This window comes from Lissotriton helveticus, chromosome 3_1, assembly GCF_964261635.1.
Source record: "Lissotriton helveticus chromosome 3_1, aLisHel1.1, whole genome shotgun sequence".
Lineage (NCBI taxonomy): Eukaryota > Metazoa > Chordata > Amphibia > Caudata > Salamandridae > Lissotriton > Lissotriton helveticus.
In genome coordinates this window covers 371226682-371246356 of record NC_136061.1, presented here as the reverse complement: position 1 = coordinate 371246356, position 19675 = coordinate 371226682, and the positions used below count along the sequence as shown (strand labels likewise).

General features: G+C 41.4%; 1 protein-coding gene across 3 annotated transcripts in view; it reads left to right on the top strand.

Moving 5' to 3' along the window:
• Positions 1-620: 620 nt before the first annotated feature.
• Positions 621-19675, top strand: part of NEK8 (NIMA related kinase 8) — a 299189-nt gene continuing 280134 nt past the window's right edge. For 2 of the 3 annotated variants that reach the window (XM_078680095.1, XM_078680093.1), the window contains exon 1: positions 649-734. In XM_078680095.1, coding sequence (XP_078536221.1) covers positions 688-734 — 47 coding nt within the window. In that variant the 5' untranslated portion in view covers positions 649-687. Of the gene's footprint in view, positions 735-19675 lie in introns of all 3 variants that reach the window. The other variant, XM_078680094.1, reaches the window with a different exon arrangement.

The following is a 19675-nucleotide window of genomic DNA, read 5'->3' as shown; positions in this document are numbered from 1 at the left end:
TTTTACTCACCAGAAAGTGTCACACATTTTGCAGTTGAATGTCACTCATAGCTTCACCGAATTCAGGAAAACGTTACACATATGCAGTTTGAAACATGGTAGCTATGTTGCTCTGAAGTCGAATTTGGCTACTTTTCAGGAAAATGGGCACAATTCAAGTACTGTCCCTCACGGTGAAGACAGCATAGGTTGACGTAGGCTGACATATTCCTGTGCTGTATACGAGAAAGCAAAATGTTAATGACATTTGATTCGACCAAACTTAACGAACGCATGTAAGATTAAAAAAAAATATCAAAGCTATCTCCGGTAATGATTATAATAAAAATCAGTCCTTTTGCCTTCGTCAATGCTTGTTGTTTTTTCTCAGATTATTGGTGCTATTCCTTGAGTTACATTCATATATAGACTAAACAGGATCCCTGCTGACGTTTTTTCGATCGTTTCCAGGTTAGTGCACGTGTCTGTCTACATGACCGTGTCACCTTCGGGTAATGTTCGCGCTAAATAAAATCGCATTAAATAAATAAATAAAAACGCCATTCGTACACTACTCTAAAGAAAGTCTTTCTTCTCTGACCACGGCACCTCGCTCCACGGTTCATGTGAGTCTGTCTTTTGTGTCTATGACTGCAATCTGTAGCCCGGAAGGGTTACCAAGGAGACGATGGAAGTTTGTTCCTAGAAATGGAGAAGTACGAGCGGATCCGGGTAGTGGGCCGCGGGGCTTTCGGGTGAGGACGGAGAGCTAAACTTGACGGGCGGGTGACTGAGCCAATCGGCGGGAGGGATACTCTATGCTATTTGGAGCAGGATTATTGACATTGGGTTGAAAGGGTGTTCTTTTCTACCCTAGGGCGCTCTATTTCTGATAACACTTTGACCCCACCCTGTTCTTTAGTGTGTTGTGTACATCTGACGATGGTAAAATTAGTATTTGTTGAGGGATGGGGTGAGACCGTAACATTATAGTGCACGATATTTCAGAGTATACATTTCCCAAGTATGGTGATTGGTGACATTGGCCGAGGGGAGAGACCGAGAGTAAAGCTATGATGGTTTTTGTCATCAAAATTCCATCTCCTAACGCGCTCTTTGTATCAGATGATACAATGTCATGGCATGATTTCTCTGTTTGCCAGCTCAATACGCCGTATGACTATAAAATTATGTATTGTCAATTTAGTCCGAGGCGCTACAAAGTGGCTGGAAGACGCCACGCTGGTGCGCAAATTCTAATTAACAGTAGTTAAGTGTGAGCATTAATGCATGCAGAAGAATTAGTGGCAGTAAAAGGTAAGTTAGATGTAGTGACCGGAATGCAGGGTAAGAGATCACACGGACAACATTACAATAATAAGTTAAGCTTTATTATACTTGCCCTTGCTTTTACATGTTCTCTGCTACCAATACTTAATTGTTTCAGATTTACAAATGTAAGCCATGCAATCAAACATAACACAACATTTTAAATGACAATCAAGCTTATACATTTATCAAGTCAACGTGTACGTACTAAATCATTTGACGGTCTACAATATTTAATTTACCAACATGCTAGCTGCTTACTTTGGCATTTTAGAGCTTATATCTGATACACAGCAACACTAACCAGAATTGGGCTAGCACAGAGGTAACGTAAAAAGCATTAGATGGAAATTAGTTCTATATTTTCCTCACATAAATAGGCAGGTCTTGTGCACTAGGAAGTTCTTATGCAGACAAATAATTGCAGACCTTGCAATAATGCATACGTTGACGAAACATTTTCAGCCGACCGTATGTGTTTTATCAAATCATTCAGGGCTGAAATCATCTTGTGGTACATGCACGGTCATTCAGCTGTCTAAATTATTGCTGTCTCAGCAGAGCTATTGGCTTGCAATGCCAATCTCTCACAGACCAACCAAGTGTCCCTCATGATCAGGACCTGCGTGGGCCTGCTGAGGCAGTTAAGGAAACTATCACTCCTCCTTTCATTTTTCACCATGTGTATGGTGTTGACCGTATTGATCATGTTGTGACTAGATTATGGCAGTGCGGTTTACATTGGGCTACTGGAAAAGTTGCTAGGCAAACTGCAGGTTGTGATGAATGATGCAGCCAGGCTGATCTTCCAGCTCCCCAGACGCACAATGGCCACTCCCCTGCTGCAAAAACCTCACTGGCTCCCCGTCAAGCAGAGGGCTAGATTCAAGGGCCTTTATTTGGCCCACAAGGCCCTGTATGGACAGGCCCCAAGATACATCAAAGCGCGAATGGGGAAATACGTCCCCGGCCGCACCCTATGGCCATCCGTGGGAGGCCAGCTAGCCTGCCCACGGTTTAACCACACGACAACAGGAAGGCGAGCCTTCTCTGTCCTCATCCTGAAACTTTGGAATAAGTTGCCGGGCCACCTCCGGTTCGAAAAATCCCTTCTCCCTTTCAGGAAGAAAATGAAGACCCTCCTCTTCACTGAGGCCTGGGCATAACGCACACTGATTAGGCGTTAACATTCACTCGTGTGGCCTAAGGCTACTCTCTCTCAGTGCTTTCAGACCTGCCGGTATAAAGCGCTCTACAAATCGCAATTAACATGTAACTTTGATATCAGTTGGCCAGCAGCACTAACCAAAATATTAAACTAACACAGAATTGAAATGAAGGATATTTAAAAAGGGAAGAGAGTTGCATCTCTTCCATGTGCAAATATGCAATCCATAAGCAGACAGATAAGATATTATGGTAATCTTCTTTAACATGTTAAAAATACTTATAAGACTTGATGCAGTTTAATTTTAGGGGAAAGAACCCCTTCGTTCATGTTATCTGAACCTCAGCTTAATGATGTTATGTTCAAATTCGGAATTTATGTGATGACCTTTAGCGGTTACTCAGTTAATTTGGCAAATTCCTCCTATCTCATCTACTAATGAAGTAATAAAATAAGCTGATAAAAGTGCAAATTATCAAATTCTAAAAAGTATTATAAATATTATCCCTTCTCAGCTAAATATGGTGAGCTCTTCAATGCCTGGTCTGCTTGTTCGAATCACTTTGCTAAAAGTGGCGTGCTAGATAAGAGAGCAATACAGTGGCGTAAGGAAACTTGAGGGGGCCCCCCTGCAAGGTACGTTAGAGGGGCCCCCCTCCACAGTGGCAGCTGGTGACATTTGAAAGTGGTGAAGCGTAAAGTTTGTTTTGTAATGCACCGTGGTGAGTGAGCGCGTCCGACAACCTAAGAAGGATCCGGGAGGTAGAAAAGTTTGAAAAAAGAGTGGGCAAATGGTGCATTTTCAAGCAAATTTGAGAAAGCAAGAAGGTTAATAAAGCAATTGTGGAAGTGCAGTTATTACATTAGTGTAGAGATATCATATAATAACATAGGTAGCTGCTTATTCAGTATAACCAGAGCGCTTCATAACAGACTTCGAGATACAATGTTGAGTAACTCCCAGATTTTTTTATTTAACAAACAACCAACTAAACAAGTGACAAACTAGCAGCATTCAAGAAGAAATTTTAGGATTAACGTATTGCCTGCCTGGTGATGATGGTGATATGATATTCTACCTGGCAAATCCCATGCCATGGGGGGGAGGGGTGGAATAAGAGAAGATATGCATATTGTGGACTCATTTAGTTAATCATTCAAAAGACCACAGCAGGAGTCGCACATCCAGACTAGAAATATAAAAGTGTACACAACTGATGCAACAACTTGAACATCTAAGCATTGAAACCATTGTTGTGGGCTTTTAGAGTCTGGGTATTGTAATGATTGTGACAGCAGGATATGGATACGTTAATGTACCATCAGTCTTCACCTTTTACTTCACTTTGAAATATATAATGCCTTAGCAGTCGCCTTAGCCTACCCTACAACTACAGTGTACCCACTACACACAGAAGTATAAAACAGAATTGCATGAGAGAAGGGCTATGGAGAGATAAGGGGCAACATTGGAGTGTCATTGTGGTTGTGGGGGGGAATCTGTGTTTTTTTTTTGGGGGTGGATCATGGGAGGCGAGGGTGCCAACAAACAATATTGCCCCAGGTGCCATCAGTGCTAAAGCAGGCACTCTCTCTGATCTTGTCTTGTCACTCGTGCCCAAGGCCCAATTGATTCATACCAGAAAAATCTAAAGCACCTTCATAAAGCACCAAGCTGGCTTGAAAATTTACAGTAACTTTACAGGTAGAAAAATGTGTACCTAAAATTTTCCATTGACCTAATGTTACAATTGGATTCCATAACTTCCGCTTAGCTTGCTTTACATGTGGATTTGTGAAAGCTGAAGTTAAAATCAACAAGCATTTGCAATGCAATAGGTCTCGCATTTACGAGAGTTAGAGCTATTGGCGTTGTAAATTACAATGTCTTTTAACTATGTGTTTAGGTACGGAGCATGACGGGTGCATGCAAGGTTGTGACTAAGTCAGTTACCTATAAAATAGTTTACTCATAAACAATCAGTTAGGGTGAAGCAGGCAGTGTTAAAGGGCATATGTTACTGTGTCTGCAAGAATAGTTAACCATGTTTTTGATGTTAATTTTAGACTGATAGATGATAGGCTTGGTTGGGGGAGATAATCATACCTGTGACGGCAGCCTAAGAACCTTATTTGTGTTAATATACTTAGTGAAAACCCAATGTTGAGAGCAACAGAAATTACACAAATTCACGTATGCGCACTGGGATTACCTGACAGCAATTTCATTATTGGTAAATCCAATCAAAAAGTACCGTATTTCCAAATAAATACAAATATGAAACATATGAAAAATTGGAGTTAAAAAAGGTGGAGGACAAAAAGTAATGAGGATTTACTGTTTAAGGGTGTTAGTGGCGAGTTGAGGAGGTCATGGGAGATAGGAAGACAAAAACATGGAAGGAAAATAGTTAAATAGAAAATGGAGGAGAGATTTCACAAATACATTGGATGCTGGATGGGAAGGAGGACTGGGATTCAGAGTGGGAAAAAAGCAGATGTGTGGATGCAGGATCAAAGACAAAACGTTTTGAGAATATTCAAGGAAGACTGGTTTTTAGATTGAACAAAAGGCATGCATGTAGTCAAACGTTGAGGGTGGCTGGAGAAGAAAGTAGATATAATTCAAAGATGAAAGAGTGTAGGGTGGTTGGTGTGAAGAAGCATGAACAATGGTCAAGAACTGACCTGACATGGTTGTTAATTTGTTCTTAACAAAGTGATCATAATAAAAATGCCCACAATGTGCCTTGACTTCAAAATGTGCCTTTCCAGTTTTGGTCATGTTTGGATGAGACTGCACAGTAGAGGTTTGCGTCAGCTCCACCTCATCCATTTATTTAACTAAGCTATATGAAACAGTGTAGTGCTGTTGACTGCCATGTACACATGTCTTGTCTAGTGTCCTGGTCCTGACTTTGCCACATGTAGTGGTTGGTTTCATAGCTGTAAAGAAGGCAGACAGCATGAAGCTTTGGATGCAAACCTCACATTTGCTGCACATGGATCACCATGGTGGAGGAGTCCACTCTCATAGACCATTGTGTGACATGTAGCTCTTTATGCCAAATGCAATTGGACTGCAACATTTGTTACCTTTACACACACAGTACACTCATTTTATCACTCATGGGAGGATGAAGGTCTAAGTCTGTCCTGAAGGTATTCAGACCATAGCCTTTAGGTTTAATGCAGTATTCTACTGACACTTTAACCCACTAAATTACCCTACTAGAAAAGCAAGGAACACTGGGAGTTCTGGTGACACCTAATTCAAAATGAAGCCAATGTGTTAGTAGTGTTACACAAGCATGCCCTTGGAACGAAATCATTAAGTGTTACATGACACCACCTAAAACACAAGCACAAGTATCAGAACTAGAAAAAATGTGCCATTGCAGGGATTTTCAGCTTTAGTGTGAAATGCTTTACGGAGCACTGCCTCCCAAATCACTTCAGTCCAGGAGCGATTTGTAACACAGCGAGTGGTTTGGCAGATGGGAGGAGGAGGTTTACCATGGCAGAGATTGAGGGTGAAAGGCAATGGGAAATAGGACAGGAGGAATACCTGTGAGGCTGTGACTCCTGAATTTTCATGGCTGAAGTCCAGGCAATTTCTTTCTGAAATGCGCAGGCGTTGCACACTGAGCATATGCGCCTGGGTGAGAGTTTAGGAAAGGCCTGAGTGTAGCAGCAACATGTATTAAAAAACTCTGGGCCTTCACAGATTTTTTAAATTTACAATCTCCACAAAACTATAAGAGATGTTTAATTGTGAACCTTCGATGAGCCTTACATTTCCACAGTCGAGCTCCAAAGCCCCATACAGTGCGGAGGCCCTGTCGGAATCAGGCCCAGAGTACCAATACTGGCTTCAGCCTGCCACCCTTTCTGCACCCAGGATGTGATGTTACGGCCAGAGCGGCCTATTTAGGAACTGGGGAACCAGGTTTAATTCTTACTTGAATTGTCTGCATTTCTGGCATATCAGTTAATTTCACATGTGTCTATGAAAAATAAATGTGACCTTGTGTAATGTAACTGGTGCTCATAAAGGGCTCTATTACTTCGGGTCGAGTTTGCAGTATATAAAAACTGCAAAAAGAGGTTGAAAAACAAAGCCTTAACATAATGAATGACAAATAGATACTCATTTAGTGGCCGATTTGTACAAAGCGAAACCAGAAAACATTGGTAAATCACGCCTACCTCACTTAAATGGTGTGATCATAGGCAAATATTTTATTATTCCAAAACTCAATTTTCTTCATTATCACATATGCGTGCACTTTTAAATATGTGAGTTCAGAATATTAGTTGTACAAATGGTGTGGCTAAAAAAGTCAAAGTATTATGAAAGCTTTACCGCCAGGTAACTACACATAAAATAACTTGCAATTTTTTTTTTTTTTTAAATGATAGTGGCATATGCACTGTAGTACATTATGAAAGTCTATTAGTTAATACACTGAAAGTCAATAAAATATAGGCCATAATAGGAAGCTATATTCATCCTCTGTCCAGCCGGACAGGGTATTTATTTCAACCAAAATCAGAATCAAATATGTGAATAGTTTTAAGGCACAGTCCTGTACCTTACTCAAGAAGGATAAACAACACATGGAAAAGGTTTACACAGGCAAAGAAGAGCAATACTGGCCACTTTTACATCAGTGTTAAATTAAAGTTTTTGCCAGTTAGTACTACAACACAACAAGGTTCAACGCAATGGCTAGGTTGTGGGAGTACTAATTATAGTCGACGTTTCGATCCCTTTTAGCTCTAATCACATGGGATCATCATCAGGACAACATTTGCCTGTTTGTATTTACAATACGACCGCTCGTAGATAAGTGGTTCTATAGCGCTCCTCAACTCTTGGTGGGAGCAAGGGTGGTGTCAGTGCGGCTGGTTGCCGGCCCAGTTCAGGGGTTTTGGCTTTGCTGCGAGTTGACAGTCTAGGTTTGGATACAGGTTTGAATTAATAAGGACGCTGCATCAGCGTGGCGTTTGACCACGAGTCCGATGGGGTTCTAGCGATCGGAAGGAACGGGGGTCCTACATCCACATTTCATGTATGTTAATAGCGATACCACCGAAGGCCCTTTGAGCTTCAATTGCTCCGTAGTGAATTTGGGATTCAGTGGGGACGAAGGGACGATGTCCTGTCTGTCCGCTGCTGTGATAGCAGTTCCACAGGAGTTGAGGAGCGCTATAGAACCACAGCCATACTCCCACAACCTCCCACAACCTAGCCATTGCGTTGAACCTTGTTGTGTTGTGTTGTAGTACTAACTGGCAAAAACTTTAATTTAACACTGATGTAAAAGTGGCGGTTTTCCTGCTGTGCGCTGCGTTTTTTTAAAAGCCGCGTTACATGACGAGCTGAGCTCGTCATGAGCGTGGAAGGCGTTAATATCCAACCTGCGCAGAGTGCGCACGCTCGTGCCTGTCTCAGGAGTAGCCATTGGGCCCCTCCTGTGACGTCTATTAACGGTTCTGCCACGGCGCGCGCAGCTACAGCTGCTTAAGTCAGGCAATTTGAAAGAGGACAACGGTGATCCAAACACCATCTAAATAGAAAACGGCGCTATCAGTTCAGAGAGTTAACATGCCGCTGAACTGGTAAACTCTCTATATTGCGTCCGGCCCGACTCCTGACTCGAGCACTGTGCTGAGGGGGCCCCCTGGAGCTTGGGGGCCCCCATGTACTGCTTGGGCTGCGGGGGCCTGTGGTATGCCCCTAGAGCAATATAGAACTCATGTGACCTAAAATAGGAGGCCCCAGGTTTATATCGGATGGTGCTCATCAAGAGAGGTGATTCTCCATAATTTTACCATAGGGGTAATCAATACTGAACGAGGGTCCTCGGGTTCATTTAGGAGGATGCTCATCCAGAGAGTTAATTCTGGTAACTTTCCAGGCGGCATAAATATAAGAAGCCACCGGGATGAAAACTATATCTGAGTCACTTACAGGTGGCTGAGCCCACAGCTTTCTTGGTCCAATTTCTAGTAAAGGTGTTGACCGGCAATGCACCTAGTCTAAACCTTACATGCAGCAACCTTTTCAGTTTTGGAAGTAGCCAGTCCATATACTGATAAAACGGGGTAATAGGTTTAATATCCAGTAAGTGATACATTAGTTCACCCCCTGCGTTTCTTTCATGCATGTCCAATATTTACCCTTGATTAGTTGCATGCTTGAGGGGGTCATTATCTTGGGATTAGTTCCGAATTCAGCACAGCCTAAATCTGATAGCATACTTGCGATGTGGCTGAACCAGAGCAAGTTTTTCAAACTACTGGTCGTCCAAATTTCGCACATGGGTTTCTCTGAGTTTGTCCAAAGTTGTACCCAGTAATGGAGTGGTTCAACTGCTAGGATGGTCTCGATAGTCTTTAAGCCCAAGTCCATCCTGAGCTCTGTCATGGAGTCCCAGGTTGTAGACAAAGTAGGCTACATACAAATCTGTTTTCAGCCTTCCTTAGGCCAGGTGTCTTTTGCACCCCCAGAATACTGCCCCATATGAACTTGCGGCCACAACATTAATTTGATAGACTTGTAAGGCAGGTCCAATTAGTCTGTGCCGCATTTATGGGAAAATCTTAGGACCAAATTGTCTTACTGGCTCAAGGTTACTTTGATTTTTATTAACAGCTTAGTCACAACATCTTCTAGTCGAACCTGCCGACTAGATAGTTGTAATGATCGACTTTGCTTCGAGCCTTGCCATCGATTTTGTATGTGTTCTTCAGGTTTCACAATGGATTTAGGATCAAGAAGTTTGTTTTCAATGTATGAATTGTAAAAATTCCTTCTATTTACAATAATTCTCAAATCTTTTAAGCAGCTTGTGCATTGATAACTCAGTGCAGGACAAAAGGGCAGTGTCATCGGCAAATAACAGAACTTGGTTTCCCCTTTGGCGCCATGTCTGAGTGCATATCTTTTACCATGATGCAGTTGTTTTAAAGCAGTCACCAACTCATCTAGTAAGCCAAGGTCCTGCAAAGTCTGTCATAGGATGGCTCTGTCGATTGAGTCGAAATCAGTTTTCAGCTTCATGAAAGTCATGACCAAGGTTGTGTTCTTTATGCATGCACGTATTTTGCAGTCTCATCGCTTGGTCGACTGTGCCATGGGCTTTTCTAAAGCTAGCTTGTAAAATCCATGGAATCCTATTCTCTTCAGCCTAAGCTTCCAGTCAGGTGAGTAATAGTTTCCTATGAATCTTGTTGGCTCCACCTAATAAAGAAACTTGTTGATAATTTGTAGGATCATTTCAAGAAACCTTTTTTGTGGTGGGGAATAATAATTGCAGTTTTTCTCGATACAGTATCTGCCTTGGTATCCCAGGCCTCATTGAGCACCATTTTGGAAAATCATCACTGTAGACATCACATGGCATTCTATCTGGACCAAGATATTTCTTCTGCTTTTGGCTAAAGATGGCCACTTGGGTTTCCACTGCTGTAAACTCAAAGTGGGATTTTGCTGGATTTTTCTATGGGCGCCAACATGACTCCCAATCTTGGAGGGTGAGCAACTCTCTCGGTAAGGTTTAGACATAGGGGCCTTGAGTCACAGTAGACTACTGGGTGTGTGATTTCGTACATCGCTGCAAAGTACCTAACCTATGCAGTAGGGGTGATCGCGGTTTCCAGATTTCGTGCTGGACCCTCCCTACCTCAACTGTTATTTTTTATTGTCGGTACAAGTATCACCCAAGCTTATATATCAAGATACCTTTTCTTGTATTTGACAAGATGTTTGTATTCCTGCCTCAGTGATTTTAAAAGTGCTTCCCGATTTTTTTGAGCTGTGTCTATTTTTTAGTGCAGTTGCTAGGGCCTGCTTTAGTTTCGCATATTCAAAATCAAACCATTCAATTTTAACTTTCGTGGGGAAGATCACATATCCAGTATTAACTTTGGGCAAGTATTTGCCCGTAGTGCATGTTAAAAGTTACAATAATTCTAGTTTCTGAATGACTTCTAAATTTGGAGTCTCCTTTAGGTCTAGTCATTTCTTAAATGCTTGTGATCTTTAGTTACGTGCTGCTTGTCCACAAAGATTTTTTGGGAAAGCAGTGTTCCAGGAAATATTTTTCCTATTTGGTTTTACGAACAAATTTTCAGAGTCCTTTAGACCTGATACTTTTCTGTCGAACTTATGGGAAAAGAAAGATTTAAAAAATGGCTATTATTGAGTTGCCTTCTTGTAACTCTCATGGCAGCAACCAGAGGAGTAGATGAAAATGTAATTGATTAGGATCTTTCAGTTGCTCGGTCTAAAGGTAGGCTGTTCTGAGGAGTCAAGAGGATGTAGCACCGCGAAGAAACTAAAGTTGTTAGATATCAAGAAGACATTACATTTCCCACCTCGTCATGTGGACTCTAGAGAGTTTATTCAAAATTTGGGTAGGCATCCCCTAACTTCCACCTTACGCACATCTAGGTCCACATCCAGTTTGTAGTAAAGTATCCACACACAGTATGATATAGGGGCACGCCATTACTTTTATTAGATGAATGATCTGAAACGCCATATCGGCCGATATTTAAACAATTGCCTAATATGTTTAGAGTTGTCAAAAATGTGTTCAGATTCCCAGGTGGGAGATAGATATTGTATAGGTTTAAATCCCATGAGTTGAATGTTGTTATTATGGATCTTAGTACTTTCCTGCACTGATGCATGGAGGTTCAAAGGGACTCGGGTAGTTAGTCTGCCTTTGCCTCCTTTAATGGCTTGTACAGAGTATGCAGAGTACCCATCTAGTTCAATTTAGTTAAGAGCCCATGTCTCTTGTGTTTTGATGAAGAAAACCCAGTTCTCTGCTACTGTGGGTGCTTACCTCCACCCATTTTGTCGCTGTGATGCCAAACGTTGAATGTCCCCTACCTTGATCCCTCCCCACACTTCCCTTTATGTTGCTGGGACAGGAAGTGATGTTTAGTGTCCAAAGGTAATCAGGTCCTGCAAGGTACTAGTGTCTTAATCACGGCATGACATCTCCCCCCCTCTTCTTACAGAACAATGGCACATCTTTGACATGACATCTTTCTCTTAAGTAAGATGATACAACAAGAAAACCTTTCAAATTCCTTTTCTGACCATGCCTTAATTAAAATAGAATTTGCTTTTGGAGGCCTTGAGGGAAAAGTGCCTAGAAGGTGGTATTTTAATAAACTTAATCTGGAAAACGAGTCTTGGTGTACAGAAATAGCCAATGAGATTAGCGTCTTTTTTTCCATCAATAAAGACTATGCTCCAAAGGCTACACTTAGATGCATAATTACATCGAAAGAAATCCTGCAACAAAGGGCAAAAACAGAGGAAAGATTAAAGATTGAGGTAAGACTTGCGCAGGCTAACCTGGAGTGTATCAACGACAGAAATTTAAATACAAAATAAGAGTTACTCCAGGCAAAAATACAAATGTAGGCGTATTATTATCGATTAGAAGATGTAGCAAGTATGACTTATCTTCAGACAGTGTACGTAGAGGGTGAATATACAGGGAAGCTTTTAGCATGGCATGTAAAAGAGAAACAGGTTCAAAATAATTCAACGGGACAAGTTAGCTAAAATTCGACTAAACAGTCTTCTCGATGATAACTATCAAGTTTTTACAAAGTTGCTTACAAACAGACTTAATAGAATTGTGAGTTCACTTATACATGCGGATCAATGCAGATTTGTGGCATGGAGACAGCTCTCTACCAACACAAAATTTTTAATAGAAGCACTAGATTATTTTAATAAAAATAGGATAGAGGCTCAGGTGTAGTTTTTAGACCCTGAGAAAGCATTTGCCCTGGTATCATGGGAGTGTCTATTTTCACTCTTGGAAAAGTTTGGCTTCCCAGAAGGGTTCATACAATTAATAAGAAGCTTATACAAGGACTCACAGGCGCAAAGATTAATTAACTCTATAAATGTGGACATTTGTTGAATAAATAGGGGTAATAGACAAGGTTGTCCCTCATCCCCTATTTTATTCGCCTTGTTTATAGAACACCTGGCAATAGCGATCAAACAAAAAATGGCACATACTGCCCCCCTACAAGGGATGACCAACATAAAACTATATGCTGATGATATTGTCCTGTTTCTAAACTCCAAAGAGGATACTCAGGAGGAAATCCTAGGGATTTTCTCAGAATTCCAGGCAGTAGGGGGCTATAAAATAAATAAGGCCAAGACCGAAATTTTGCTATGGATTTGCTCAGCTGATATTCTATTGCCAAATTTTAGGTCAGTGTATAATTCTCGCCCAAAGTGATATCTAGGGATCCATGTGACGGAGAAAGTAGAGGATTTATTCCAATTGAATGATAGCCCTTTGATACAAAAAGTTAAACATCTTTTAACGCGATGGAAACAACTCCCACTATTAATACTAGGCCGTGTGGCACTCATACTCATGTCTATCTTGCCTCTATCAATTTTTTATTTGAAGCTGCTCCGTGCGCAATACAATTGTCTTTTCATAAGGAGATAGACAGTTTGTTCTCATCCTTTTTATGGACCAATAAAAAACCTAGACTGGCACTTAGTACTTTAAATGACCCTATTGAAGAGGGAGGGTTGTCCCTTCCAAATATAAGAGAGTATTATTATGCACATTTTGCACACAACAGTCACAGATGTTTTCCTCAGTCGAACCCCCTGGAGATTGATCATTTTTTTATGAATAAAATCTTAATGGAGTATAACATTTTAGATCCAATGAGAATAGTTAAGTACGCTAAGAAAGTACGGCATAAGGCTCTCCAATGGATTTTTAAACAAAAAACTCAACTGTTAGTATTTTATAGCATCCTCAAGATAATTGGATCAACAAGGCTGTCTCACCTTTATACTGGGTAGAAGAGATTTCTGCTGGAAACTGGCATTTGTATAAAGTGGGAGGAGAACGGATACACGCATGTTAGATATTTTGTTAATCCCAACTCCTGGAAAAAAATGACCCGGACTGGACTCCTTCACTCAAAAGATGCGCTTTTATGGTCATTCATTAATATAAGGCACTTTTTGGAAAATATAGTTGCTAGAATTATAACAACAAGTACAAGCATAAGTGAAGTGAATCGGAGCTTTTGAAGCCCCGGTAAAACGGTCAGTTAGCGCATGGGCGAAAACGTTTAATAACAATAAATATCTCCCCATCTACTAAAAAATACGTGACAAATGGTGGAAAAAAGAAAACCTGCAGCTTCCAAAAATCACTTGGAACAGAATAACAAACTAAATGCTACAGTAATAAGGGGCGCTAATTTGAAACCTATGCAATTCTATTCAAAATGGCAAATTTATAGGACACCATTCTTTTTGCATAATATTTATCCACAAATTGAGGCTAGGTGCTTTAGCTGTGCTAAAGAGGGAGGCGGCACCTGGCCACATGTTGTTTGGGACTGTCCCCAAATTGGGAACCCCTAGGAAGAAATTGAAAAATATCTTAGAATTACCATAGACCATACTATTTCCATTGATAAATATATTGCAGTCTTGGAATGCTCCCCAAACATAACATTAAACAATATGCAAGAAGAATGCCTATTTATATCTGCCTCCGTAGCAAGATCCTCAATTCTTCAAAACTGGCATAGTAACAAGATACCTTCCTTTCAAGCATGGAGAGCAAAACTTATTAAAGTTAAAGAATTTGAGAAAAGCTATGCATTAAGATCAGGATCATCTAGGAAATTTTAGAAACATTGTAGGTCCATAGGAAATTAGTCCGGGCTCTGGGGGTAAAAGACTGTTGGCAGACTGTCCAATATATATATATATTTTTAAAATACTTTTTTAGGTCTCGCCTGTCAATGCGCATGCGCATTGAGCAGAGCGAGACTATAGGGGCTTAAACAGAGCTTACCTAGACTGGCGATTTGATGCAGTGCATGTGTACTTTTAACTCAATGCGCAAGCGCAATTAGTTAAAATGCGCGTGCACAGCATCAAATCGTCAGCTTGGTGCCGCCAGCAGCTCTTCCCGCTCCGCCCCCTGCTGCATCAAAGGCTTTACGCTCTGCCCCAGCCCAGCCATTCTCCTCCCCTAATTACCCCCTGCTGCATCAAAGGCTTTTTCACGGCCGGCCGGCCGTGCTTTCAGTTTCACGGCCGGCCGGCCGGCCGTGTCTTCTTTTCTTTTTCTATATATTTTCCCTTCTCTCCCATTCACTCATTATCTCTCTCTCCCTTTCACTCGTACTCTCGTTTTCCGTCTATATCTGTCTGTCAGCCCTCTTTCTTTCTATAGTTCACCCTCGTTCTTTCTCGCTCTCATATTTATACAACTTGCTCGCTCCTCTGATTCTTCCCCCACTCTGTCCCTTCTTTTTTCTCTCCCTCAAGATACCCCCTTCTCTCCTCGTATGTCGGTCTCTCTTCTTCTGTCCGTCTCCCCCCCCACCACCACCACCTCTCTTGTCCTGCCCTCGGTTATGTAAGAAGCTCTCCTTCTGATACTTTTACTTGGACAGTACCGGCACTTCTTAGAAACAATCGGGTATTTATTTATTTCATGCAATTGTATATTGTTCTATTTCAGAGGGGTGGGGTTTCTTATTTCCTCTCCCTCGCTCTTGCCTTTGTTTGCCCCCTCGTCCTCCCTTCCTTGACCTCCGTCTTCAAGTGTATTGGTTGTAATTTATTCACGTTAATAAACCTTGCCAATTGCTAAGCCTCGCAGCCTTTAAGGTCACACACGTTCTCAGCATCCACTTATATTGCATTCGACGCTGTGTAGATCACAGACGAATAATGCTTCCCTTCTGGGCGCAGCTGTTTGCCGAGTGGTCACAGATTGCGAACTCAAAGAGGTCCACTTGTAGTATGTTTATCTAGGGACCTGTATCGATACTTCTATTTCTGACCCTTGTCCAGTTATAAATCACTAATATTCCTACAACGGCACAGAAACCCGTTTCATAAATTAGTCATAGCACATGCTGTCACATTAAGCAAGCACTATTCCTCCTGCCCCCTAGAAAGCACACAGAGTTCTTAAACAAATCCAAGCCTCGAGCAACCTGGGAAATCCCCGCCTGCTATGTTTTGATTTAGTCCGAGAACTCCTGTAAAGCACTGCAAGAACGATCAGTTCTTAGTGACATCTTTATTGACGTCTTATGTCCATCCTTACGTCAAACCCAGCACCTCTCAGGTATAAATATACCAACGCTGCCCTAAGTAGAGACACGGTGGTGATGAACCTGGAGCAGCGACTACTTGCCGGAGAGCCCAGCTGATGCGAGAGCCCACGGACGCTGCCCCTCCCCCTTTGACGCGCAGAGGAAGACGCTGTCTTTTCTCTTGCCGAGAAATCCAGCTTCCAGCGTTTCCAGCCCACCTTCGCGGGTGACTGGGATACCGAGTCCTGAGAAAGAGATACCAGTCCTCCAGCCTTCTAAATCCCAGGTACTGAACTGACTAAACCCTAGTAGAGAATTCTTGAGTCAGATTCTTGGCAAAACAAACTTAACTTAAACTGCTACTTACTTACTCCCTCCCATGTATTAGGCTTAGGTCAGGTACACCGGGGTAGGCGTAGTTAGAAGCACCAGTTGAGTACGATTAGTCAATGTATATATGTATGTATATCTTTTATCCATTTTAAAGTATCATATGGCTAAGAAACCATATCAATGCTTTTACAGTATTATTTTATAATCCTGCTTTTACTATATGCATTCTACTTAATCCTAAGTATTGCAATTGTAGCGATTCATTTCTCTTGTATGAGAAAAGAGACTGATCAATAAATAACACCTTTTATTAAAAACGCCCGTCTCTTCTTTTCTCTACAATCTGGTGAAACTAAGTATGCACGTATTGACTGAGTAAAATAGCTGTCTTTTGTTTTCACACGACTCTAGCGATATACTCTTGATCAGGGAGAGCAAAGTTGTCATGTTCTATGGTTGTCAGAAACTAAATCCCTTCTTGTCTATCCAGGGAGGTTAAACTCCTCCTCGCCTATTCGAGAAAGTTTCTAGTGAACTCTGAGCTAGCTGGCACACAAAACTTAAGTCTACTATAGTCAGTAAAAGACCTAGTTAACCTCTGTCCTACGTCTACACTACTGAATATATTATACCAATGCGCACAGCCTATTGGGAATATAGGAACTACACTACATGGCGCCCAACGGTTTGGTAAGGCGATAAATCTAACGCAAGACATTAGAGTAACTCAGTCATGCTTTTTCACACAGACCCTTTCTCCTGTAAATACTCCAAAGACGTCTGGAGTGGGTAAAAGGTTAAAAATCCGCCGTAACTTAGTAGAAAGAGATTTCTATGTATAGTTTTTGGTTTATTCAACGTTGAAGGATACAGTGTTCCAAAATAGTGTGCACCTAATCTTTGTTTCCTTGCAAACCTGATCTGCAACAAAAAACCTTCCTGTCAGTAAAATGTCAGACAACGAAGAAGAAAGGGAGGCAGCTAGAATAGCAGCTCAACTCCTAGCGGATGACACAAGTCTCCTGCAGACTGACCCGGACGCAATACTCATCCCGGTCAACATAAGAAAAACTATAACACTTAAACTTATAGAAAATGGACTAACACCAAGAGGTGGTACAGTCATATTCGTAATTGAGGCACATGAATATCGGCAGACAGAGGTATTCTATTCATGGATAAACTTTCCAGCAGCAAACGCTGTCATAAAAGAATTCCACTATTATAAAATAGAGGAACCTCCGGATGCGTACACTCTTTTCGAGGAGGTGGAAATCCCATTAAAATACCAAGAGCACCTGCTCTGGTTTAAAGGCGCCCTAAAGCATAATAATCACATCACCAGGCTCGGTCCACTAGGTAGACCAGGAGCAACGTGGCCGGTTCTAGCCAGCTACACACCACATCCAGACATTGAAAACATGTCAATACCAGAACTTTTAGCACAGCTAAAACAACTGATTAAAATACATAGACAATTAGGCCAATTTGTAATGCGGACTTCAACAGTCCAACCAGCTATTAACATTCCACAGCTGACCCCTCATCAGGGGAACACAAACAAAATAACACCACAGAAAATACAGTCATGTCTGGGTAAAGTACCCGCAAAACGGGAACAAATTCCATTCTGGTTAGCACAAAAAATCACTCAAATAGAGGCAGTATTTCCGGATACTACACCTGTTGAGAAACACAGAATTCTGACTATCTGCCTTCCAATGGGGATCACACCACATGTGGAGGACTGTGACACTTGGGGCACAGTCTTTGCTTCCATTTACACAAAAACACATTGTGTTCCGTCCATGGCGGTAATACCTGATGTGCTAAGACAGATTCAAAATGAATACGGTCCAGAACCTGCTTTAACTCTGGGTATGAAATTACTGAAAGACTTCAAGCAGCTCTCAGCTTTATTATTATCAAACATAAAAGGGGAAGCAGCATCTGTGGCGATCCGCCAGAAGTTGAAAGAAACAGATATAGCAGAACAACCATTTGAACTTGCCAGAATCATAGAAAAATCCTATGAAGAACTAGGAAGAGATAGTTTGGGTGGGAAACCAGTAAAACACCAACTAACTGAAAATCCTGAAAAGATATTTATTAAAAATAATCTAAACACTCCAAAAAAGAGCTGGGATGGAGATAAACAATCCACTCCCAAAGAAAAAAGATTCCAGTCCAGAGGAAGGTCTCCTCGGCGGAGAGAAAGATCTCCGGACCAAGGACACAAGTCTCCCCAGAGGGAGCCCTCTGAGAAAAGATATAACCTTAGAAATAGGGATAATCTAAAGAAACCTGATAGATATCAAGATATTGATACACGTCCCTCTCGATCTATTTAGACTTTCTCGCAGAAATCGGAAAGAAGAGGACGGTCAGAACACAGGGAAGAGCACGTCAAGTCCAAAGACAAGGAACCTGCTCATCAAAGTAAAAAGTTACAATTTCCAAAGAAGAAGGTAGCCAGTATTAAAGTAATCAAACATGCCGAGGATACTGAGGACACAGCTGAAAAACGGAGAGTGGGCTCAGACAATGCTAGACAGCGCAGCAGAAGTGAGCATAGCTCGCAAGATCCTGATGAATCATCTGGAGACAGTGGACACGAATGAATACATTCAGGTGGAAACTGCAGATACCAGAGTTAGCAAACCTCATAAAATATACGAAATAACACTACGTATAGAGGGAGATAAGACTAGGAAAATAAGGGGTCTATTTTGGGATAACCTCTCCAAAGGCTATGACATCCTCTTAGCTGAAAAAGACTGACCACCGGAATTTGTCAGGGAGTGCCCTCATGGCGAAGAAATGATTATGCCTGCCTTCTCAATTCACATTCCAATTCATAAAAAATATACACTTGCAAGAAAGTGGGCAGTAGCCCAGGCTCCTGCATTATATAAAAACCATGTGGGATGGGATGAGGACTCTTTTCCTCACAAAATCCAGTTAAAATCTTAACCGACTGCACAAAGGCAGTACCCAATTAAGCAAGAAGCTAAAAAAAGGTCAGGGAGATCTTAGATCAACTTGAATACCAAGGGGTGATTGAAACATGTGCCTCACAAATGAACAATCCTTTGTTTCCTGTCTCCAAGCCAGACGATTCATATCGTCTAGTTTTGGACTACAGACATCTAAACTCGTGTTGCAAAACATTTGCAGTACAAAACTCACACAATGCAGCACTAATGAATAACATAGTGCGCAAAAAATACAAAACAACATTAGACATCTCTAATGGATTCTTTTGTCAAAACATAGCACCTGAAAGCAGATATTTGACCGCTTTCTCAATAAATGGCTCGCAGAAAAATTTCTGTCGTTTGCCACAGGGGTTCAAGAACAGCCCAGGATTATTCTCAGCAAGAGTAACAGAGTTACTTCAAATGTATGATGATGAGGCATTATCTTATGTCGATGACATCTATCTAACAGATGATGACTTGGATACTCACTTGAAAAGAGTGAACACCATAATACTTGGGTTCGCAGCAGAGGGTTACAAATTTAACTTCAAAAAGTCAAGAATTGCCCATCTAACTGTCCTGTTTTTAGGATATGAATTATCAAGTGAAGGCAAAAGCCTGGCTGACAATTTCTTAGAGAAATGCGCTGTAATCCAAGCACCAAGAACGCTGAAAAATTTACAATCAATTCTAGGTTTCCTGAATTTCGGAAGAACATACATTATAAATTATGCAG